General features: G+C 36.1%; 2 protein-coding genes across 5 annotated transcripts in view; one reads left to right on the top strand and one right to left on the bottom strand.

Moving 5' to 3' along the window:
* Positions 1 to 6036: 6036 nt before the first annotated feature.
* On the bottom strand, positions 6037 to 13365 carry LOC127843214 (uncharacterized). 4 transcript variants are annotated; one of them, XM_052373091.1, is made up of 5 exons: positions 13265 to 13365; positions 9652 to 9868; positions 8450 to 8630; positions 8070 to 8112; positions 6037 to 7175 (listed from the first exon to the last, which is right to left on the bottom strand). In XM_052373091.1, the coding sequence occupies exons 2-5, from the start codon at positions 9858 to 9860 to the stop codon at positions 6049 to 6051; spliced, it is 1560 nt and encodes a 519-aa protein (XP_052229051.1). In that variant the 5' UTR covers positions 9861 to 9868; positions 13265 to 13365; the 3' UTR covers positions 6037 to 6048. The 4 variants fall into 4 exon arrangements, with proteins under 4 accessions (XP_052229051.1, XP_052229049.1, XP_052229044.1 ...); XM_052373089.1 differs by having other exon boundaries at positions 13275 to 13365; XM_052373084.1 differs by having other exon boundaries at positions 13189 to 13355.
* Positions 13354 to 26542, top strand: part of LOC127843258 (ion channel TACAN-like) — a 39902-nt gene continuing 26713 nt past the window's right edge. The window contains exon 1 of the mRNA XM_052373129.1: positions 13354 to 13547. Within this exon, the coding sequence (XP_052229089.1) occupies positions 13407 to 13547 (141 nt within the window). The 5' untranslated portion in view covers positions 13354 to 13406. The remainder of the gene's footprint in view (positions 13548 to 26542) is intronic.

The following is a 26542-nucleotide window of genomic DNA, read 5'->3' as shown; positions in this document are numbered from 1 at the left end:
TCATATGATGTGCGGCCAGTACAGTTTTAGCCCAGCCTGCACAGCCTGTTCATGTGCTCCCATTTTTGCATGACCATGGTCTTTAAAAATCTCATTGCGTCTTGTAAGTGAAACATTAAAAATATCAAAAAAGATAAGATTATTAATATAAATGATTAAACGATTTCCCTTAGTATCATGGGTACTATTTCTGTAGTTTTGTTTCACAATGCAAGATGATAGAGAATACATGGTTGGTGCCGAGATGGAGAAAGTTTATCCGGTGAGGCTTAGAAAAAGAAAATAGGGCGAGCTTTAGCGAGCCCTATTTTTCTTTTTCGGGCCGAACCGGATAAACTTTCTTCATCTCGGCACCAACCATGTATTCGATTTATCCTGCTTCATGCCGTTGACACATTTTATCAAAGACAAATGATTAATTTACATTACAATATAAATTATTCTTGTCAGGCCTCCTACATTCCTGACGACCGAATAACTACCGATTGTGTCATGCTAAAAATAGTTCCACGTTAAACTGTTCCTTTTAATACTTTCCTATCGAAACTATTAAGAGAAGAAATAAAAAACGAATCGAGAATGTGATATTTTTCTTGGTAAAAAAATGAAATCAAAATGCATCAGCAAAACAAAAACTAAACTTTATTTACCTTAATGACAACTTTAATCCATTGCTTATAACAATAAATGTACAACGATATACACATTCATTGTCTGTTTTTCCATCCCTTTGTCGGAATCCATTTTCTGTTTTTCCATCTCTATTATCGGAATGTATTTTAAACCACACTCTTTTTTGAGGGCGTTTGTATCGAATGCTAACCATTCTGACCCAAAACCCGATTAACGAAACCGTAATCCTGTTGTAGCGAATTATTTTATTCCTATCGAAGTTAACACTTATGAATGACAAACACACACTCCAAGAATCGTTTATGATTCGTTTGATGCTTTAAAATATTAAAAAATACTGTTAAAACCACCACGTCAAAATTGTTGTCCCTAAAATCCTGAGAGAAACTAGATAGTATGTTTTGTCAGAGAAATGACGTCACACTAGATACGTCATAAATTGCGTAATCAAGTAAATGAACATGATAAATACTGAAGTCTGGTTCGGTAATATATTTTTAAGAAGATAAAAATGATGATATATAATATTACAATAACTTTCATGATGCGTCCCAATAAATTTCAAAGGTCAAATATTAGAACATGTTAATCGGCGCGTATGAATACATACTTACGGTTAGATCATGGTCACGTGATGTACTGCCGGATATCAACTAGTTTATCCGACCCTGCTTTATTTGGTCAATGTTTGCAACTGAGGCAGGATAAAATGGCATTAACCTATAGGTGTTCATTAATTTAATTCCCTACAATTCGTGTTATTTGATATCTTGAAAGCAATACTTTGTTTGCATAAGGCATTTGTACATATTACATTCCGTCTTTCCCTGACGATTTACTGACCAAGAATGACCCTTTAAGTCTTGTGGATGGAATTTACCAATAGCGTGTAATTGTAACTTGGCCGAAATAAACATGCAGAGAGAAGTCTGCATGTTAAAAATGCATTGTAGTACAAAATATCAGAAATATTTGATTGTTCCAAGGGTATGTATCTGTTACTTGCACTGTTTTTAGCTCACCTGAGCACAATGTGCTCATGGTGAGCTTTTGTGATCACCTTTGGTCCGTCTTGCGTTGTGTGGCATCAACATTTGCCTTGTTAACACTCTAGAGGCCACATTTATTGTCCAATCTTCATGAAATTTGGTCAGAAGATTGGTCTCAATGATGTCTTGGATGAGTTTGAAAATGGTTACGTTTGCTTGAAAAACATGGCTGCCAAGGGGCGGGGCATTTTTCCTTATATGGCTTTAGTAAAACCTTGTTAACACTCTAGAGGCCACTTCTATTGTCCAATCTTCATGAAACTTGGTAAGAAGATTCATCCCAAAATTATCTTGGACGAGTTCGAAAATGATGCCAGTTGGTTGAAAAACATGGCCGCCAGGGGACGGGGCATTTTTCCTTATATGGCTATAGTTAAACCTTGTTAACACTCTAGAGGCCACATTTATTGCCCAATCTTCATGAAATTTGGTCAGAAGATTGGTCTCAATATGTTGGATGAGTTCTAAAATGGTCATGTTTGCTTGAAAAACATGGTTGCAACGGGTTGAGGCACTTTTCCTTATATGGCTAAATATGGCTATAGTATAACCTTATTTACACTCTAGAGGACATTTTTTTTCCAATCTTCATGAAAAGAAAAACATGGCCGCCAGGGGGCGGGCATTAATTCCTTATATGGCTATAGTAAAACCTTGTTAACACTCTAGAGGCCACATTTATTGTCCAATCTTCATGAAATTTGGTCAGAAGATTGGTCTCAATGATATCTTTGATGAGTTTGAAAATGGTTACGGTTGCTTGATAAACATGGCTGCCATGGGGTGGGGCATATTTCCTTATAGTGAAACCTTGTTGACACTCTAGAAGCCATATTTTAATATTGTCCAATCTTCATGAAACTTGGTAAGAAGATTCATCCCAAAATTATCTTGGACGAGTTCGAATATGATGCCAGTTGGTTGAAAAACATGGCCGCCAGGGGGCGAGGATTTTTCCTTATATGGCTATAGTCAAACCTTGTTAACACTCTAGAGGCCACATTTACAATCAAATCTTCATGAAATTTGGTCAGAAGATTGGTCTCAATGATATCTTGGATGTGTTCGAATATGGTTACATTTGCTTGGAAAACATGGCTGCCAAGGGGCGGGGCATTTTTCCTTATATGGCTATAGTAAAACCTTGTTTACACTCTAGAGGCCACATTTATTGTCCAATCTTAATGAAACTTGGTCAGAAGTTTCATCTCAATAATATCTTAGAAGAGTTTGAAAATGATGCCAGTTGGTTGAAAAACAAGGCTGCCAAGGGGCGGGCATTTTCCAATATATGGCTTTTGTAAAACCTTGTAAACACTCTAAGAGGCCACATTTATTTTCAGATCTTCATGAAACTTGGTCTGAAGATGTGTCCCAATGATATCTTGGACATGTTTGAAAATGGTATCAGTTGCTTAAAAAAACATGGCTACCAGGGGTCGGGGCATTTTTTCTTATATGGCTATTTAGTATATATTGCTTTAGTAAAACCTTGTCAACACCCTAGAGGCCACATTTATTGTCAAATCTTCATGAAACTTGGTCAGAAGATTTTTCCCAATGATATCTTGGATGAGTTTGAAAATGTTTCAGGTTGGTTGAAAAACCCGTGTGAGCCTTTCACGAGGTACCTAGAATCATTATTTAATGTTGTACATGCAGACTTCCAGTACTGCTCGGAGTATGCAGAAATGTTAGCTCAGATCTGTGCAGTCATAGGCGTGACTTACTGCAAACCAGCGAGGTTTATTCCTCAAAGATGGTTGTCTGCCTATGATTTGTCAGTACAGACAACAATGCTGCTCGATGCATATGTCCTCTTCTACTACAGCTTCATGAAGAATGAGGATAGACAAACCTACAAAAAAGTGGTGGATCAAATACTTTTAGGCAGAGGAGTACACAAAGAAGGACAAAGAAAACTGTAAGACATTCATGAACGAATTGCAGCAAAGAAAATGACTCAAGATGGAAAAGAAAGAAAGAAGAGAATCATTGAAAAGGTTTTGCTGAAAGATACAACAACAAAGCTGCAATTGTCATTTTACTGTGCTGTCATGCACATTCTGAAACAGTATGTCTGTACATTCCAAAGTAGCAACACCATGGTCCACCAACTGCACGAGAAACAGTTCAGGACATTCAAAGAATTCCTGGCCTGCTTCATGAAATCCGAAGCTGTTGTAAATCTGACTTCAAAACAGGCCAAGGTCATGAGATTAGATGATCCAGAGGTGATCTTGAAACTAAAATCATGTTATGTAGGTGCACAAGCAGAGCTTATCTTGAAAACCAGTTCTAAGAATGACTCACCTGTTCAGATCTTCTTGAGTCAGGTCAAAGATGTCTACATCCAGTGTGCATCTCAAATGCAGAAAACTCTCCCTCTCAACAATAGGACATTGAAATAACTGCAGCCTTGGATCCGGCACTAGCCAATGACTCACAAGGTGTTCAGCTGCTGAAACAACTTGCCTTGGATCATTTCAAGCACTTGCTAAGTGAGAGTGTAAAGGCTGATGTAGCAAGGGAGCTCATCAAGTACAGTGTGGATGACTCTCTTCACAACTTTAGAAGTAATGTGGTAGAGTGGTGATCAAAGGTCTCTGCACGAAAATGCTACCCAATACTGTCCAAAGTTGCTGCTGCAGGTTTGTCTATTTTCCATGGGCCAGCTGTTGAGTCATCCTTCAACTCCCTGGGAGACATTGTTGAAGTAAAGCAGAAAGCATGGAGATTGGAACGTACAGTGCATACCAAACAGTACGATATGCTTTAAAAGCCAGACAAACAACAGCGCTGGAATATTTCAACAGGAAAGATGCTGACAACAACAAAGTCGTTGACCGGCATCTGTGTGTGAACATGCGCTTGTCTGCACAGCGGTACAAGAAGGTACAATTGGAAAGAAGACAAAAAAATGCAATGGGAGTTGAGAAGAAACTGAAAGCTGTGAAAGAACAACTGAAATCAGAAACTAAATTGGACTATGAAAACCACATAGAATTAGAACTTGCCAGGGCAAAGAAGCGCAAGATGGAATAAAGGCTGACAGAGCTTGCAAAAAAGAAGAGGCTTCAGTGAACTGCAAGTTAAAATGCTTCAATGCATATATAACTATAAATTATGTACATCCTTGTCAGTTAGTGATATTATCTATTTCAATATGTTATATTTTCTTTACACCACCTGGGAATCTGTGTAATTGACACTAGTCTTGCAAGGGTTGGTAAAATACCTTGTTATTTAGCTTTGAGAAGGGTTGCAAACAAAGATTTTGTTGTTTGTTTTTCAAAGAACATTGCCACAATACAATCAGTTACATTTTTTTTTTTTAATATTCTTTTTTTTTCAAAGAACATTGCCTTAATACAATCAGTAACAGTCCTTTTTGTTAATAGTCATATTATGTTGTTTGTTTTTCAATTAACATAATACAGTCAGTAACAGTCCTTTGTGTTAATAAAGCTGAAACCTTTTGATTTCGTGAGATGCTTATTTTCTACTTGCATATCCCAACCAAACTTGATCTTCTACCATTTAAATTGTTTAAATAATATAGCTTTCTAGACTGACCTTTCAATTGTTTCTGGTGCCTCAATGCCCTTCTTTCCAACAAATGTTTCATAGTTTTACTGGGAACTAGAGTAGTGGTGGAAATTTGGTTCCGGAGTTTAATAAATTTATGAAAGCAATATTTTGCTTGTTCAGTTACTGGATAAAAGGCCATGAAGTATTCAGGAAATGGAGTTTAGCCCTTAAAAAAATCAGTGAGATTTCAGGAGCGTCCGGGGGCTTCACACGCGGCCCCCTTGACACCCGGTGAAATGTTCAGCTGATTTTTTAATTTCCTGTTGGCAGCCCTGTATAAAGCTATAGTAAAACCTTGTTAACACTCTAGAGGCTCATTTGTCGTCCAATCATTTTGAAACTTGGTCAAAAGATATCTTGGATGTGTATGAAAATGGTTCTGGTCTGTTGAAAAACGTGGCTGCCAGGGTGTTCACCAGTCATGAAAGTTGGTGAGAACATTTGTTCTAATGACATCTTGGGCTTCATAGAACAGGTCAGTTCCTTTGAATCTCAGGTGAGCGACTTTGCGCCTTTCAGGCCCTCTTGTTTATCACACTTGCGGCTGCACCTCAAGTGCAATAGCACTTAGCACAAACCAATCTGCTGATACATACAACAAAAACAATTTACTAGCATTACATGTATATTCCTTTATATGTATTATTTTAATATTAAACTTAGAGAAAATCCCACTAGACTGTTGCATCTACTACCCAACACCTCATTGGAGAAGATAGGCAGCGCAAACATTCGAAAATAAAACCAAAGTAACAGACAACAGTACAAACATTTGTTATTTATTGAATGCAATAAGCAATGAGGAAATTTTCTTCTTAAGAACAGTTCTATTTTTGGAAACTATATTTTCCAGTTCTGTCAGTATTTCCTGAATTTTGTTTCCATGGTGAGATATAATTGCTAACAGCACTTTACCAAACTTAAGACTGTTTGCCAAGGCCCCTGCTGATTTGCTGCATACTGACACAAACTGTGTGATGTCACTTTCCGTAAGCTCGCATCCAGACTCCAAGATTGCTTGAAAAACACAAATGTTGCTCTCAGTTATTGTAAACTCGTGTTTTACAATGTCATGGAGAAGATTTGAACACAATGAATGATCTGTGTTTTCTTTCAAAAGTTTTGTTATTATGTCACATTGATATGAGTTAATGTCAGACACTAACAAACATGGTATAATAACAGTCTCTACCAATTGCTTGGGGTACTTTCCAGCCATTAACATAATAGCACTGGTAAGTTTTCTTGAAGCATTCTGTGAAAGCTTACTTACTTTAAGTTTCAGTGACATACTAAGAAAGCATGATATATTACAGAAACTAATACTGCCACATAATGTGCCCATATGCTGACATGCAAGATAAACTGAGTCATCTGACATCCCTTCAAATTCTGCAAAAGTGCAGAGCTTCTCCATTTCTTCAGCTGAAAGATGTGTAATGTCTTGCAGGCAATCTGGAATTTCACTTGAAACACAACTATGCCATGTGTCTTTAAGAGCACTTGCAAAAGCTATGATGTTGTCCGTGTCCACAGCAACCACTCCATTATTGTCAAAATTGTCTATGAAAGACACTGACTGGCTACCAGCCCACTGGGTTAGAATACCTGGTGGAGAGGCATTAGCTTCCCTATCAAGAAAATCCGTTCCCTCTTGTTTAGTGCCATCTACTAACACAACTTCCAATCCTGGTTGATTACTCACTGCTGATGTAGCTGACTCAAATCCTGGTTTCTTACTGACTGCTGTGGCCATCTCCAGTATGGGTTGATTTCTGACTGCTACAGTAGCCATCTCTAGTCTTGATTGTTTAGGGGCTGGATCAGTGTCAGACTCTGAATCATCATCGATGATGATAACATTCTCTGGTGAAATGTCCATGACACTGTAACACACATTTGCTGCAAGAAAAATATGGATTTTCAATGTCTCTAAAAATCAAAGCAAACCTTTTATTAATAATATTTTTTTGTTTTAGTAACACATTTTAAACTAAAAGACTTAAAACTAAATTACTTTACAAATCACAAAATGTTAATGATAAATACTTTCACTACTGTCACAAATGTTTGGACACATACAGACAAAAACTCAGTTTGCCCCTTATTAACCACTTCATTAAGTTGATTGATACCAATTTATTTCACCATTAAATGTATTCAATTAGAAATGGTCAATAACTAAAACAAGGGACAAAATTGTCACAAAACCAGGTTTTCATTGTGAAAAAAAAATCTGATAAAGGGAGAAAACTCAAACTGAACTTTTGAAATGAACAAACAAAATTAACCCCCTTTGTAAGTTTGTTTTTAAAAAAAATATATTTTTAGTCGTGGCGACCTTGACATTGGAGATATTGACGTGATTCTTTTGTGCGACACACCGTCCCATGATGGTGAACAAATGACATAGTTATGGCCAGGACAAGCTCATTTATGGCAATTTTTGACCTTTGAACTCAAAGTGTGACCTTGACCTTGGAGATATCGACGTAATTATTTCGCGCGACACACTGTCCAATGATGGTGAACAAATGTGCCAAATGATTTTAAAATCTGACAATGAACGACATAGTTATGGCCCGGACAAGCTTGTTCCGCCCGCCCGCCAGCCCGCCAGCCAGCCAGCCAGCCAGCCAGCCAGCCAGCCCGCCCGCATTCGCCAATCTAATAACCAGTTTTTTCCTTCGGAAAACCTGGTTAAAAAACAAGCACTGACTTAAAATGAAATAAAGCTCTCCTATTTGTCAAAAATCATACATTAATTTATATTGAATACAGCTTACAGTTACATACTTGACATGTATGGCTCCACTGGCAGATTTGATGGTCTGACAAACTGCAAAAAAATGACAAATTGAAGCCCTGTTCCAACTTGTGCACGAAAATAAATTAGTAAATATTTGTGTTTGCTTCAGCTGTCTGTCGCATAATGTGCATTAGTAAGGAATCAAAGGTCTTATTTGCAAATGGATGGGTGCAAATTCCTTGATAAACAGAATAATCATCAAAAATAATTAAGTGTAAGGTTATTGTTTTTATGACTCGCAATTCTGCTCATTAAAATCTATACACCCATGAAGTTTCATGTCTAGTAACTCTGAGTTGAATATTATTCCTTTCAAACCAATTCCAGTTCTCATTGTAAGAACCATTATCTCAATTGCTTAATGTACCTGTGAAAGTGCACAAAGCTTTTCAGCAAGATTACAAAGTGTTGTATTCTCAGAGATATGGTCCAGCACCACTCTCAACAACTCATGCACAGCACCATCAGGGATACACGAGTCTTCTGATAGCATAAACTGCAACAGTCTTTCTTGAACTACCATAGGAAGCAGTGCAAATCTCGGTTTACTGAAATGTAAATGTTTAATCAATACAATGTAGTCTTACACTCTGCAAGTTATAAGAGTTTTATTTGCAAGATTATAAAATAATACAGTAACACACAACATGTTTAATATTTATAATATACTAAATAACCCTGCTTATAAACTTTGAGAGGCTTATATCTTGTCATTATATTTGCATAACTGCCATATAAAATGTTACAAATTTGTGGAACCTTGGTTAGTATGTTAGACAAGAACCAATGCCATTGAGGATAGTTTCATGTGCTTACCACTTGGTCATTATTTTAAAACTAGTATATTTGATCTCATATATTTGTGAGTGAGGGTGTGAAGATTATCCAATAAAATGCATTCCAAACACTTTTATCAATCCATTTCCTAAACATGTCCCTTTTATTAAAGCCACACACATTGAAATGAAATACATGTTAATCAATACATATAGATGCAATTTGAAAGTGTGCAAAATTGTCATTAAATCTATAGCCTAGTTTGCAAGTTATAAACTTTTTTTTTTAATTTTAAAACCGAAAGTAGGATTTCTATACGTATACGTCCATTTCGACAAACAGGATTTTTTTTAAAGCGCAAAAAAGACGGATTTCTACCTTGTAACCACCAGATATATTCTAATTGGCATAGATAAAATTAAATCTATAGCTTAGTTAGCAAGTAATTTATTATTTTTCAAACGTTACCGCTTTTAAAACCGAAAGAAGGATTTCTAGACGTATACGTCTATTTCGACAAACGCGATTATTCTTAAGTTTTGAAGCGCAAAAAAGACGGAATTCTACCTTAGAACCACCAGATATATTCTAATTGGCATAGATAAAATATGTTTCTTATTTATATTTAAATTTACAATTGCCATGTTTTTCATTTCAAGGTGTGTGGCTTTAAGACTTTGTTAACTAATGATTACTTTGAGTATGCATAAATAAGCAAGCTCTTGATTAAAGATGAATCGTTAAGTTGTTAGAAAGTTTCGAAAGTTTAAGTCTATTGTTATCTTCACTCACAAAATTAAAGATGAGTCCTTTATAGTAGGGTCCAATGTTGTTAAGGAGTCAATAAGTGAGTGCCATGGGGGCTGACTACAGTACTGGGAGCTTGTAACCTCCCGATACCAAAGCTTTGCTCGGTCTAGGCTGATAGAAAGACGCTCAAATAGTGGCGTCCAGTTGTGTGACAATTGATGCATAACCCAAGGAGTGCTTCTCATCACCATCCGAATTCCTGGAAATGAAAAAGAAAAGTTAGCCATAAATCATCTTTTTGTCTAAAACATAGCATACCCACCAAAAAACGAGAATATCGAAATTACAGAAGTTTTAAAAATTTTGATATCATTTCTTTTCAAACTGAGTTAGAAACACAACTTTCATGTGTCGACTTTAACGAACCAGATGTAAATAAACTTTATAATACTTTTGAGGAACACTTTTTAAATGTAGCTGATAAACATGCACCAATTAAAATGAAAAAAGTCCAAAAGAAACCAGTGCCATATATGAATAAACAATTAAAAAGTGCAATTTATAAAAAAAGAATGCTCCATAACAAATATTTAAATAACAAGAATACAAAAAATTGGGAAAATTACAGACAACAAAGAAATCTTGTAACCAAAATACAACGTAAATCCTTAAATAATTACTTCATTGAAAGGTGTACAGGGGGATGCAAATCTCAGGATTTCTGGAAAACTGTCAAACCTTTTTTAACCAACAAAGGCAGTAATATCAATAAAGACACCATTCTAAACGAAAATGACAAGCTTATTACTAATCAAGAACAAGTAGGGGAAATATTTAATAACTTTTTTGTAAACGTGGCACAAAACATAGGAAATGAATCCATAACAGTTGATGAAAATCACCCTAGCATATCTATGATATCCTCAAATATCAAACCTAATCAATGTTTTACCTTCAACCCTGTCAGTGAAGATTTTGTAGGAAAGCAAATTGGAAAACTAAACACTAAAAAAGCAGTAGGCATTGATGGTATATCAAGTAAATTGCTAAAAGCAGCTCAACCTGTTCTGACTGGTCCTTTAACCGTTATTATAAACTCTAGTATTAGTTATTCAACATTCCCTGATAAACTTAAAATAGCTCAAGTAAAACCATTACATAAAAAAAATAGTAATTTAGATAAAGCAAATTACAGACCAGTTAGTATTTTACCCACACTGTCCAAAATCTTTGAACGATCAATAAATGAACAATTAACAACATATTTTAACAATCATTTTAACCCTTTTTTATCTGCTTTTAGGAAAGGGTATGGTTGCCAAACTGCACTTTTAAAAATAATAGAAGATTGGAAAAAATCCTTGGATGAAAATAAATTTGTTGCTGCAATTTTAATGGACCTATCTAAAGCGTTCGATTGTCTCCCTCACGACTTGATACTGCTAAAACTTAAAGCATATGGTATGTCCGAACACTCAACCGATTTGCTAAAAAGTTACCTCTCACATAGAAAACAGTGTGTCCGTATGGGAAATTTAAATAGTCAGTTTTTACACCTATACAAAGGAGTTCCTCAAGGGTCTATTCTTGGGCCGGTTTTATTTAACATTTTTATAAACGACATTTTTTATTTCATTTCAAATAGCAGCTTGTATAATTATGCTGACGACAACACCCTTTCATACTCAGGACAGAATTTAAAAGACGTTGTTAGTACTCTTGAAGAAGATAGCAAAACACTAATAGCTTGGTTTTCAAACAATAAAATGCAAGCCAACCCAGATAAATTTCAAGGCATTGCCATTGGAAAAAAATCTAGAGAACATATTACATCCTTCAATCTTGGAAATAATCACACTATTAAATGTGACGAAGAAGTAAAATTATTAGGTGTCACAATTGATTTTCAACTTAAATTTAATAGCCATATATCTAACATATGTAAAAAAGCCTCAAGGCAATTAAATGTTTTGAAAAGAATTGGAAAACACCTTTGTAAATTAGGTAAACTTACCATCTATCATTCTTTTATCCTATCCAGTTTTAACTATTGTCCTGTAGTATGGCATTACTGTGGGGAAGTAAATACAAAGAAAATGGAAAAAATTCAAGAGAGAGCATTAAGATTTATTTATGATGATTATGTTTCAACTTATGACGATTTATTGAATAAGTCAAAATTGCCTTCATTAAAAATTAGGAGACTAAGATCAATTATTTTGGAAACATTTAAAATAATCAATAATCAAACTCCAATTTATCTTAATGACCTTGTAAATCTTAAATCTAATTCCTATTCTTTTAGATACACCAGAACTGCTGAAATCCCCCAAGTAAGAACATCAAGTTACGGCATCAACTCTTTCCGTTTCGGGGCTGCCAAACTGTGGAACTCTCTCCCCCAACATTTCAGGGACCAAGTACATTTCAACCAGTTCTCCAGTTTGGTTAGCTCTTGGGACAGTGAGAGCTGCCGCTGCTCCTATTGCATGTATCAAACATAGCTGCTAAATTTTTGCTTTTTGTTGTTGCTTGCATGCTCTATGTTTTCATGCATACTGTGATATAAGCTTATCATTGTGTATTTAAAAAGTGCTTAAAGTGATTAATAAGCCAAATACAAGTACTTTTGAAAAAACTTTTTATTTGGCTTTTTGTTGCTACATGTAGCTCGTTTAAAGTGCTACATTTTTTAGATTTTGTTGCTTGCTTGCTTTTGTGTTGCATGCACACTGTGATATACCCTTTTCTTTTTACTCATGCAACGAACCTGATTTTAATATAAATATGTAAGTTAAATCATTATAAGTAAAATAAACTTTCATTGAATATGTAAGTGCTTAAACTTTGGCTTTTTGTTGCTTGCTTGTTTAAGTTGCTAAAATTTTGGCTGCTTGTTGCTTGCATGTTTCTTATGTTTCATGCACACTGTGATATATGCTTTTTTATAAATAAGCTTAATCATTATTAAGTAAATATACTTTCATCACAACTATTGTAAATCCTTTAAGTAAATAATTATGTTTTAATTACAAGCTTACTTTTTTATGTGTTTATATCTTTTATATAGCTGCTAAGTTATTATATAGTTGCTTAGTTATTTTATAGTTGCTAAGTTATTATCATGTGCTTTGTTAGTAAACTAAATATGCCTTTGATATTTTAACAAGAAATATGAAAATTTATTTATTTATTTATGCCTTGTACATAACCATATTACTATTTATATGTGTCGGTCAATAGCTATACATAGCTAATGTTATACTGTTATTTATTGTTAACCGACTTGAAATAAAAGTTTGTATCTTGTATCTTGTATCTTGTCTAACGAAATTATTGATTGCAAACGTTAGAATGTTGATCTCAAATGCATATATAGTTAACCTTAGTATTGCAATTAATGTGCCGCCATACGACCAAAAAACAACATTACCCATGCAGTAAAGAATGTACAATTATACAGAAAGTAACATAAATAGCCTAGATACTCAATATGTAAAATATGAACAGATGACAATTGACATAAAAATTCGTATAATGATTATGTTCATTTATTCCAACTCTACAATATAATCATACAATATTTCGTAGTTTTAAAGACAGCTCGTAGATCAAATGTGAAAAAGCATTCTCCTAGCCGAGTTGTTGTTCGTGCCTCAACATACAATTAACCGCAGTGTAAGAGAGTGGTGAAAAAGATGACTTTCCGGTAACTTGTCCTCGTATATATTTACTTAGTATTTCGTAACCTTTTATTTCTGGACAAAAGATCATCTGACGTCTTATCCGGCCGGAAAATGGACCCTGTAAATACGGAAGAAAACGACCAGAAAACAGATTCTAATGATGATCACCTACCGGCTCTTATACAAAATGACGTTTTAAAAGAAAGGCTTCAAGACTGGGATGAATTGGAAAAGGATTTCTTGCAATTAGAAGTATGTTGACTTTGATCCTTTTTCGGATAAAAAAAAATCGGATAATATAATCCTAGGGAACTTCGGCGAAAAGATCTTTTAGCACTGGAAACGTCAGACAAATACATTTTTAGAGAAATTGTATTTCAAATCTCCAAGCCAAAAATAACAAAATTCAATTACAGAAGCAAACAGTTTATTTTTAAAACCACTGATACTTTGATAGTGTATTTCCCAGGAGGGCAAATGGGCATTGCGCATTACATTCAAAAAGGGCATTTTAACACACAGTTTAGGGAAAAGTTGAGAGAAAAACATAAAAATATAAGCAAGTACATTTAATTGTGACTAATGCATTTAATTACTTTAATTAATATCAATATATTTACCTTGCAATGTCTTCCATTAAAGTTCCATGCTGTTTCAGTAAACTGTACAGCATGACAAACATAGTAAAGCAATATATTTATATGAATCTGATTACACATAGATCTTCTAAAATATAAATGAAACCATGTTTGTCTTATAAACACTCGTTTGCGTAAAATGCATCTACTGAGTAGATTACTAATAAATATGTTGTTGGTGTCTAAAATGTTTTAATCATCTTCTATTATGACAGGCATTTCATTAATCCCTTCTAAATGTATGATCTGCATAGTCAATTAGATCGTTATTTGCCATTTTTGCAGTCACAATTTTTTTCTGTATTATCCGCCATCTTTTTCTTAAAATGATGTAAGTGACAGCTGCGCATAGCAACGTAAAAGAGTATATGTCCGCCTAATTCGCAATTGGCAGTTTTTTTAAATTACACTGTAACTCCAATATAACGCGGATGACAGGTCCATTAATGCAACAGCGTTATAAACGGACAGCGTTATAAGTTTTTAGCTTATTTATTTACGGGGGCTATAAAAACAGGCATAGTATAGCCTATAATATAGGTCCTGTGTATTGTCAATGTCATGCTGTTGTCATCCGCAAATGCATGCATATAATAAACCAAATCGAAGGATAACAGTATACATACCGCTTTTCTAATGTGCACATTTATCCGATAATCCAATATAATTACAACATCACTAACAAAAAAATAATGTTAAACATTTATGACAAGAAATATTTTTACGAATTTCATAAACAAATTCATATGTCTACGATATTTTTCAGAAAAATAGTACAGTGCAATATGGGACACAGCTTTCATTGGACGAGCGAATTTAAATTTAGATTGAATGCATTACGATACATGAACAAAGAAATGTTTTATTGCGTCATACGCAGCATGTAAAAAACGTGCTTTCCGTAGACTTTCTGATAACGGGCAAAAATTTAAGAGAATCTCTGTTAACGATGACACTGCGCTAGCATGTAAATAAATCGTCAGGATTTTTTAATTTGTTTTTTGTACATGTACTGAAACATTAAACATACACAAAGATCTTTTTATTTATCAATTATTATTCATGTATAGTATTTAATAAACGATAACACACACAGCCATAGTTTATATAATGAAATACAATACACAATAAATACAAAACATGAACAGGTAAGGCGTAAAAAAATAAATGTTGTGATTCCGGTCACCTGACCCTACCTAGGAAAATGCGCCGACCCTAAAGTTTTTATTGACCATGCCTACCCTAAACTTTTTACTGTTTTCTGGTGGGATAAATATCAAAGCGATATTGACTAAGCCGAAAATTGTGAGAGCCGGTTTTTGATCCTCTGTCAATAACGTCATGTATCTCTTTACCCACCTAAAGCCCGTCTTAAGGCGGATCATCGTTGTAATTGGCCAATGAGAGCGCACGCTTTGAATGAGCGACAACACTCGTAAGCAGTCATACCTGTACCTGCAGTTAAACCATGCAGACGAAGAGTGACATAATTTTCATAAGTGTGTGATTTTATGGCAGTTTGTTTGCTTTGTTATCTAACATACTCATCGGTCCATAAGGTGTACAACTCCACAATGAAATCTCGGCCACTTACTTAGAAGACAGAATGCAACCGGGTGAAATCCTGGTGGAAATTGTGCATTTCATGCATAATATAGTCAAAACATGTATTCGACACGTAATGAGCTTTAACAAATTATCGTTGAGTTAGTTAGGCACAACTGTAAATGTTTTGTTTGATTCTCAAATGAGCATTATTCAACTTGTAATCCGAAACACGCTTCCAAATTTTAATACCAACGTGACATTTATAACACATTTTCGTGTCAAATAAACAGTGCTTTAGCCTTTGTCTCCATAAAAAGCGCGCGAAAAGTATTCAGACATGTAAAATGTCGCATGGAAAGTGTTGGTGTATTTTGTGTTGTATAAAACATAAACATCACGTAAGGCGATAAAAGAGTGATCAGTGGGAAAAAAAACAACAGATTGGATGTTATTTCATCACATTTATTTACTATTTAAATAGTAACAGATGCCAAAATGTATTTGATACTTTAGAAAAATGTCATATGTTTGTGTTTCTTGATCACTTTTATTGTATTTACCAGAATTTGCTTTACAACTGGAATATAAGGGATTATCTGGTTATGAGTAGCGACGGGAAAAGTAGTAAGTATATGCAGTAATAGATAGACAGTATGGTTGATACGGATGTATTGAGGAATCGATCAAGACGGGATTATTGGTATCTTTGCGGAAAGGGTAAAACAATTTTTTTAAATGTTGTTATAAATAATGTCATTGCTGTTTTTAGCTCACCTGTCACGAAGTGACATGGTGAGCTTATGTGACCGTGTGATGTCCGGCGACCGTATGTGTGTGTGTGCGTGCGTGTGTCCGTCAACAATTTGTTTGTGTAGACAGTAGAGGTCACAGTATTCATCCAATCTTTATGAAATTTGCTCAGAATGTTTATCTTGATGAAATCTGGGTTAGGAATGTATTCGGGTCATCTGGGGTCAAAAACTAGGTCACTAGGTCAAAAACTAGGTCAAATAATAGAAAAACCTTGTGTAGACAGTAGAGGTCACAGTTTTCATCCAATCTTTATGAAATTTGGTCAGAATGTTTATCTTGATGAAATCTGGGTTGGGATTGTATTTGGGTCATCTGGGGTCAAAAGCTAGGTCACATAATAGGTCAAATAATAGAAAAACCTTGTGTAGACAATAGAGGTCGCAGTTTTCATCCAATCTTAATGAAATTTGGTCAGAATGTTTATCTTGATGAAATCTGGGTTTAGATTGTATTTGGGTCATCTGGGGTCAAAACCTAGGTCATAAACTAGGTCAAATAATAGAAAAACCTTGTGTAGACAGTAGAGGTCACAGTTTTCATCCAATCTTTATGAAATTTGGTCAGAATGTTTATCTTGATAAAATCTGGGTTGGGATTGTATTTGGGTCATCTGGGCTAAAAAACTAGGTCACTAGGTAAAAAACAAGTCAAATAATAGAAAAACCTTGTGTAGACAATAGAGGTCACAGTTTTCATCCAATCTTTATGACATTTGGTCAGAATGTTTATCTTGATTAAATCTGGGTTGGGATTGTATTTGGGTCATCTGAGGTCAAAAACTAGGTCACTAGGTAAAAAACTAGAAAAACCGACAACAATTTGTTTGTGTAGACAGTAGAGGTCACAGTTTTCATCCAATCTTAGTGAAATTTGGTCAGAATGTTTATCTTGATGAAATCTGGGTTGGGTTTGTATTTGGGTCATTTGGGGTCAAAAACTAGGTCACTAGGTCAAAAACTAGGTCACTAGGTCAAATAATAGAAAAACCTTGTATAGACAATAGAGGTCACAGTTTTCATCCAATCTTTATGAAATTTGGTCAGAATGTTTATCTTGATGAAATCTGGGTTGGGATTGTATTTGTGTCACCTAGGGTCAAAAACTAGGTTACTAGGTCAAATAATAGAAAAACCTTGTGTAGACAATAGAGGTCACAGTTTTCACTAATCTTTATGAAATTTGGTCAGAATGTTTATTTTGATGAAATCTGGGTTACGATTGTATTTGGTTATTCAGGTGAGCAATTCAGGGCCATCATGGCCCTCTTTTTTTCTTGAAGAGTCATAACGCATTAAATAACTTCATTTCACTCTACAAATGTAATAAAATAACGTATGGTGGGTGCAGCCCATATCCCCCCTAACAGCCCGGCCCGTCTGAAAAAAAATCCTGTGCAAAGCACTGGATTAGTTTCATGAGATCGAGAGTGGGTGGGGTAAAACTGTGATTTTTTCAACTTTCAATTACCTGATTTAATAACATTGATATTTTCTTTGATCAAGTTGCATTCATTTTGTTCATACACTCGTATTAAACTTAGTTTTTGGGCGTAAACCGGAATCATGGTGGTTGTTCTGTTGGTTTTTATCATAGGTTGAGTCTCACCTGGATGGAAAATAGAGTTGTTAAAATGATAAATATACAATGAAGATCACTACACAATAATGGGAACACTTTTCTATGGTGTACATAGAGGTTTTATGTGAAAACCATCCGCATAAAATGACTTTTAAAAACAGTCATCTTGTCAGAAGAAAATAAAAAAATTAAATTAAAAAATTAAAAAATCGACCTACCCTACCTAGAAACTTTGGCAATGTAACCAGAACCACATCATTATTATACCCCCACAAACGAAGTTTAGGGGAGTATATAGGAGTGAACTTCTGTCGGTCGGTTGGTCTGTCTGTCGGTCCGTATTAAGTGTCCGCTCTCTAATTCATGTAGTTTTCATCAGATCTTCACCAAACTTGGTCAGAAGTTGTAACTACATGATGTCTAGGCCAAGTTCGAACATGGGCCTTGCCGGGTCAAAAACTAGGTCACAGGGTCACTTAGTGCGTTTTAAACATTCAGCATGTTGTCCGCTCTCTAATTCAAGTAGTTTTCATCCGATCTTCACCAAACTTAGTCAGAAGTTGTATCTAGATGATCTTAAGGCCAATTCGTACATGGGCCTTGCCGGATCAAAAACTAGGTCACGGGGTCACTTAGTGCGTTTTTTTAACATTCAGCATGGTGTCCTTTCTCTTATTCAAGTAGTTTTCATCCGATCTTCACCAAACTTGGTCAGAAGTTTTATCTAGATGATCTGTAGGCCAAATTTGAACATGGGCCATGCCAGATCAAAAACTAGGTCACAGAGTCACTTAGTACGTTTTACACATTGAGCATGGTGGCCGCTCTCTATTTCAAGTAGTTTAAATCCGATCTTCACCACACTTGGTCAGAAGTTGTAACTAGATGATGTGTAGATCAAGTTCGAACATGGGCCATGCCGGGTCAAAAAGTAGGTCACGGGGTCACTTAGTGTGTTTTAAACCTCACCATGTTGCCCGCTCTCAAATTCAAGAAGTTTTTATCCAATCGTCACAAAAAATTGGTCAGAACTTGTATCTTGATAATGTCTAGGTCAAGTTTGAATATGGGTCATGCCGGGTCAAAAACAAGGTCACAGGGTCACTTAGTGCGTTTTAAACCTCACCATGTTGTCCGCTCTCTAATTCAAGTAGTTTTCATCCAATCCTCACCAAACTTGGTCACAAGTTTTATCTAAATGATCTCTAGGACAAGTTTGAACATGGGCCATTCCGGGCCTAAAACTAGGTCACGGGGTCACTTAGTGCGTTTTTTAACATGCAGCATGGTGTCCGCTCTCTAATTCAAGTAGTTTACATCCGATCTTCACCAAACTTGGTCAGAAGTTTTATGGAGATGATCTTAAGGCCAATTAGAACATGTGCCTTTCTGGGTCAAAAACTAGGTCAAGGGGTCACTTAGTGCATTTTAAAAATTGAGCATGGTGTCCGCTGTTTTTTGTGAAGACGTCATGAAAATATTGTGTGTCAATGCGGCATGTCACGTCTGTGACAAAGCTCTTGTTTTTTTTAGGCCTAATCGTTTTAAATAACTTTTATTTGATAATTATTCTGCTTGCACTTACCTTATTGAAATAAGCGCACCGAACCGTTCTGATAGGGAATACATGTAATAAACACGGACTCGCGAGTTTTCACACCTTTATTGACATTACACAACAGATTAACACCAATTAGCTGTCGAGTGTCGTTTAACCTCTAATCGATTAAAATCAGTTAAATGGACGGATAAAGCAATCATGCTGTGATCGTCGGGCGGCTTCTTTGAATTTTCTGAAAAAACATGAAGTTGCATAACATGGATTTGAATCAGAAATTGAAGGTTGGAAAAAAACGGGATCCAAGCATCCCCGCGTTATATTGGACACAGACTTATAACGGACGGCACTATATTGGAGTTACAGTGGAGTAAACAGTACAGTAATTGTTTCAATAATTAATTAGCTTAAAGATCATGACGACAAAGATAAAAGTTGTTGTTTTTTTTAATTAAATTAAGCGTAGAATTATATGTTTTAATATAACTGTTTTATGCAGATAACGCCCAATGTCCACAAGGATTGCACTTGGATTTCATCATTAGCCTCCTAAGTAACTGTCCACGTTAGTATCATGAAAGAGTACAAATAATGGACCGATAAGTGTGTGGTATAACAAAGCCACTGAAATTATGGATAGATATTGATACCGGGTTATTCAGGCATGACTAATTCACAACTGGGCGCATCTTTGCTGCCTTTGGGCCATACTCTGATACTAGTCTTCATTGAAGTTTTGTGATGGGGCAATTAAGATGTTATCATTAAGGAGACATTGCGGCTTTTGCCTTTGAAAAGGGCAGAGTCGCGCTTAAGAAATGTGGAGTGGCGCAGTGCCACGCAAAAGGGCCTGGGGAAAAAACTTTGTTTTAATAGGAAAATGGATTTTTTTATAAATTGAGATTATGTCGTGCAACAGAAACCATATAAATTAACTATAACCCCCTTTACCAAGCATTAGGTTATTACACATTACCACAATCCACATGGTGTTGGGGTATAACTTGATACACATAACCACAATCCACATGCTGTTGGGGTATTACTTGCTACACATTACCACAATCCACATGCTGTAGGGGTATAACTTGCTACACATTACCACAATGCACTTGTCGTTGGGGTATAACTTGCTACACATTACCAAAATCCACTTGCTTTTGTTTTGGGGTATAACTTGCTACACATTACTACAATCCACTTGCTGTTAGGGTATAACTTGCTACACAATACCACAATCCACTTGCTGTTGGGGTATAACTTGCTACACATAAGTACCATCCACTTGCTGTTAGGGTATAACTTGCTACACAATACCACAATCCACTTGCTGTTGGGGTATAACTTGCTACACATAAGTACCATCCACTTGCTGTTAGGGTATAACTTGCTACACAATACCACAATCCACTTGCTGTTGGGGTATAACTTGCTACACACAAGTACCATCCACTTGCTGTTAGGATATAACTTGCTACACAATACCACAATCCACTTGCTGTAAGGGTATAACTTGCTACACAATACCACAATCCACTTGCTGTTGGGGTATAACTTGCTACACAATATCACAATCCACATGCTTCTGGGGTATAACTTACTACTCATTACTAAAATCCACATGCTGCTGGGGTGTAACTTGCTACACATTATCACACTCCACAAGCTTCTGGGGTATAACTGATAACTCACTACACATTACCACAATACACATGCTATTGGGGTATAACTTGCTACATATTACTACAATCCACAATCTGTTGGGGTATAACTTCGCTACTCAGACAAGTTCTAGTTTTTGAATTGCAGATGGGGCTCAGATCACTGTTACTCAATAAAGACAATGGGTTTCTGCTAAAAAACTCAAAGAATTGAGCTTTTGTATTGACACTTTTTATGCCCCCCTTCGAAGAAGAGGGGGTATATTGTTTTGCACATGTCGGTCCGTCCGTCCACCAGATGGTTTTTTGTTGATAACTCAAGAACGCTTAGGCCTAGGATCATGAAACTTCATAGGTACATTGATCATGACTTGTAGATGACCCCTATTGATTTTGAGGTCACTAGGTCAAAGGTCAAGGTCACAGTGACTCGAAGAAGTAAAATGGTTTTCCGATGATAACTCAAGAACGCTTACGCCTGGGATTATGAAACTTCATAGGTACATTATCATGACTCGCAAATGACCCCTATTGATTTTCAGGTCACTAGGTCAAAGGTCAAGGTCACATTGACTTGAAATAGAAAGTGGTTTCCGATGATAACTCAAGAACGCTTACGCCTAGGATCATGAAACTTCATAGGTACATTGATCATGACTGGCAGATGGCCCCTATTGATTTTCAGGTCACTTGGTCAAAGGTCAAGGTCACAGTGACCCGAAATAGTAAAATGGTTTCCGTATGATAACTATGAAACTTTAAAGCGAAATTAAGGGATCTCAATTTTATCTGTGTGTACACAGTTTTTATACAAAAATACAACCGGTACACCCAGGTTTTCCATATTCATAACGTAACATGAACATGTGTAGCATACTGTTCATGTGATTTCTGAAAGTTAAAAGTTTCATACAGACAAACGATCAACACAAAATACATGAGCATTTTTTATTTGAAGCAGGGTCTTCCCCAGGCCATTTAAGCGCCCCTTGCTGGGGCGCTTGAATTTCGAAATCAGAGTCCCCGGGGCGCTTGAAATTTTCCAAACAGTGTATTCTTCAGTAAAAGAAAGTGGAGATTGTCCAAACAAATCAAGGTTTCCCTATCAGTGTATCAATATTCCCTGTTTTAAAAGAGCACTCGGTACCTTCTTTCACAAGTAATCGCCATAAACACCACATGGGGTAATGGATAATTCACTGATAGAATAGCATGACGCGCGTATCGATTATTCTAGCCACATTTCACGGTCATTTAAATGCTGACAAGGATGTATCTTGTAACTTTCCAGTCGTCAAACTGTGAAGTTCATCGTCCAATCGGTTACACGAATGCTTATGAGGGCGGGGTTAACTATCGACCATTATTTTTGATTGACGTCGGGCATGAAGTAAGAGTTTATCGCAGCTTGATTAGCAGAAGTTGTATCCTTTAAGTAATATAAAACCGGTAATTATTACAGTACAGAACATTAAAGACGGTTTCGGGCATCATCATCACACCTTTTTACTGTAAACAAGTGTTACCTATGACTCATAATTAATACAAGAAATTAATTGCAAGTGGTAAACAATTAATTATTATAGCGAGTAAGTTGTGCAAATGACTCCCGGTTACAATTATGTGATAACAATTTATTTAATTCCAGTACATGTATATTTCAACATGTCCATTTATAGAACTGATTCACGTCGTTTTTCTGACATTTATTCGACACGTAATGCGCTTTAACAAATTTTCGTTGAATTAATAACGCACACTTGTAAATGTTTCGTCCGATAATCGATAGTTAGAAGACTGATGATGGCAACCGGCCGTGATCCTCGTGGACAACGGGAATTTTATGCATAATTCCGTCAAAACATTTATTCGACTCGTTAAGTGTGTAAACAAATTATCGTTGAATTTATGACGCAACGGTTAATATTTGTTGAAATCTCAAATGGGAATAATTAAATTTGTAATCCGAAACTCATTACCGTAAGTCGATGTTAACGCGTTTTTAATCCGAAACACACTTCCGGATGTAAATGTTACCGCAACGTTAAATATTTTTGCTTCAAATTAGCAGTGCAAATTTATTTTGACAATGTGTCGAATCTTTTTCTCAATTAAAAAGAGCGCGAAAATTATGCAGCATATACAACGTCGCGTCTATTGCATACAAATGGCGTGTATTGAGCGTTTTAACAAGCACACAACAGGTCAGGGGATTGACGCATATTCAGAGGCAATATTTCATCAAATCTATAAATAGTCACTTAAAAAATGGCAAGGTTTGTGTTAAAGAAATAACTGAAAGCTTTTATCGTAAATATTTACCAGAAAGAGATTGATAAAAACGGAATAAACGGGATTATCGGGTAATAAATAGAAACTTGAAAAATAGTAAGTATACAGTATTAGAGTCGGGTTGAAACGGATGTATTGGGGAATCGTTCGAGTCGGGATTTTACTATCTGTGCGGAAAAGTTTTATAACAATTAAACAATATAAAAAAAATATATTTTTAAATGACTGTGGGATTTTTTTGAAGAGTCATAGCGCACCAAATGACGTCTTTTGACGCTGTTTTTCTTTGAGTTATAACGCACCACAGAACGTGAATTGACACGTAAAATTTTTAAAAAAATCAACGTCGGGAGGGGTGTCACCCACCCCCGGGGCGCCTGAACAAATTCCTGGGGAAGGCACTGTTTGAAGCTAGAATTTGTACAAGAGTTAACATTCTTAGGTGTTTTTTTTATTACAAATTTTAAATTCTCATTTTAGAATGCAAATAGGGAATGGGCTCATCGCATACTTAAGTATGATGATTTGTTTTCTGATTTGAATGCGTCAGGGTTGCATAGATTAATGTCTGTATATATGGGAAGCATATAGTTGCTAGTTTGAGGTTCCTTACTTCCATACTTCCGTACTTCCTTAATTCCGTCACACTTTTGTTACAGTTTTTCATAGTGCTTTCAATACTTTACTGATTTCTTCCAAATTTGTCATGTAGGTACCTTGCATGGACCACTACCTTTTGATGCGGTTTGACGTCACTGGTGCCAAGGTCACCGAGGCTAATAATATATTTTCCGTCACACTTTTGTTACAGTTTTTCATAGCGCCTTCATTATTTTACCGATCTCTTACATATTTGGCATGTAGGTACCTTGCATGGACCTCTACCTTTGATGAGGTTTGAAGTCACTGGGGTCATGGTCAAGGTCACTGAGGCTAATAATAGATTTTCCGTCACACTTTTGTTACAGTTTCTCATAGCGCCTTCAATTATTACTGATCTCTTCCATATTTGACATGTTGGTACCTTCCATGGACCTCTACCTTTTGATAAGGTTTGACGTCACTTGGGTTAAGGTCAAGGTCACCGAAGCTAATAATAGATTTTCCGTCACACTTTTGTTACAGTTTCTCATATCGCCTTCAATATTTTTTCGATCTCTTACATATTTGGCATGTAGGTACCTTGCATGGACCTCTACCTTTTGATGAGGTTTGACGTCACTGGTGTCAAGGTCACAGAGGCTAATAATAGATTTTCCATCACACTTTTGTTACAGTTTCTCATAGCGCCTTCAATATTTTACCGATCTCTTACATATTTAGCATGTACGTACCTTGCATGGATCTCTACCTTTTGATGAGGTGTGACGTCACAGGGGTCAAGGTCACAGAGGCTAATAATAGATTTTCGCAAGGTCACACTTTTTTTTCTACACAGTTAAACCATATATTGACAAAACATCATTGGGGAGCATCCATAAGTTTTACTGATATCCTTGTTTTATTAATGGTCATTAATAACAACATAACAGTTATGCTTCTGAAGACGCACATTTAGCCTGGCTGATTTTATAAGCTAGACGCTGATAATTAGATTGTAGACAAAGTTTTAAAAATCAATATTGACCACTTGCTGAGCACTGTATATCTGTATATGGTAGCTTGTGGTCCAAGTAAACAGAGTGAATGGCAAGATTTTGGAGGGGGATTTTTACGCCATGTGTATAAGAAAGCAGCATACATGTACATAAGTATTAAAAGACGTCCAAGGAACTTCCACTATTTGTAAAATACAAGTACAACTTCAGCTTTGGTGAGTAATTTACGCCTGGACATTCTTTTATGGAAGCGCCAACCTACTTCAATTAGACTTTATTCAATGATTCCTTATATACAAGGATCGTAGATGTTATTGGTGTGATCAAGGTAACAGTTACAATCAAAAAAGGTTTAAAGCTTTATACATTTGTATATTAAGAATGAATCAAGGTATTTAATGTAAGCATAAATAAAGTGCACCAAAACCTCATGTTTGTTTACAGATGAAGCCTATTGGGTCAAGGTCACTGTTACTGAAGATGGGGAAATAGTTTCTATTCAAAATCGAGGTTTATTTGTCTCTGGAATATTTTGCAAGTCAGAAAAAAATACTAAACTGGAAATAGCGCGGCAGAGGCCGACGCGTATCCCCATGTTTAACCCAGGGGCGCCCCAGGGTTGGTAATGGGGCCATGCATAGTTGAGATTGACCGTATTGGCGTATTGTCATAAGAGAAGTTCAGTATCAATTAGAAGTGAATCGGTGTAGAAATGAAGAAGTTAAGTAAAATGCAATTTTGGGTGGGTGTGGCCTATGTGGGCAGGGCGCCCCAGGGTTGGTAATGGGGCTATGCATAGTTGAGATTGACATAAGAATAGTTCAGTATCAATTAGAAGTGAATCGGTGTAGAAATGAAGAAATTATAGTAAAAGGCAATTTTGTGTGGGTGTGGCCTATTTGGGCAGGGCGCCCCAGGGTTGGTAATTGGGCCATGCATAGTTTAGATTGACCGTATTGTCACAAGAGAAGTTCAGTATCAATTAGAAGTGAATCGGTGTAGAAATGAAGAAGTTATAGTAAAAGGCAATTTTGGGTGGGTGTGGCCTTTGTGGGTGGGGTGCCTCAGGGTTGGTAATGGGGCCATGCATAGTTGAGATTGACCGTATTGTCATGCATAGTTGAGATTGACCGTATTGTCATAAGTAGTGTTTTTTCCCAGGCCATTTTAGCGTGGCGAAAAGCCACGCCGCCCTTTTCAAAGGCAAATTTCGCCACGCGCCCTTTTTTTCAAAGGCAAATTTCGCCACGCGCCCTTATCGATAACATCTTTATTGCCTTACGTTCTAACTTAGTCCGCAAAATCAGCTTTCTTGATTGTCTGTGACGCTCCGACTGTGCTTGATTTACTCGAGAGACGGCAACGTCTAATCGACTATATTAATTGAGTAGATTTAATCTATAACAGTTCTCGATTTATAGGTAGTCAAACTGACTTCTCCAAAGCATATATGTGAGGGAGTATAAAACAGGCTCAATTAGAATGAAATAATCTTTATACGCATCGCATAAGAAACATGTTCTTAGATCGATGCAAACACCAATTTCTGCGTTCGATAGGG

The sequence above is a fragment of the Dreissena polymorpha genome, chromosome 1 (genome assembly GCF_020536995.1).
Source record: "Dreissena polymorpha isolate Duluth1 chromosome 1, UMN_Dpol_1.0, whole genome shotgun sequence".
Taxonomy (NCBI): Eukaryota; Metazoa; Mollusca; class Bivalvia; order Myida; family Dreissenidae; genus Dreissena; species Dreissena polymorpha.
Note: the sequence above shows the minus strand (reverse complement) of the source record. Positions and strands in the feature narration are given on the sequence as shown.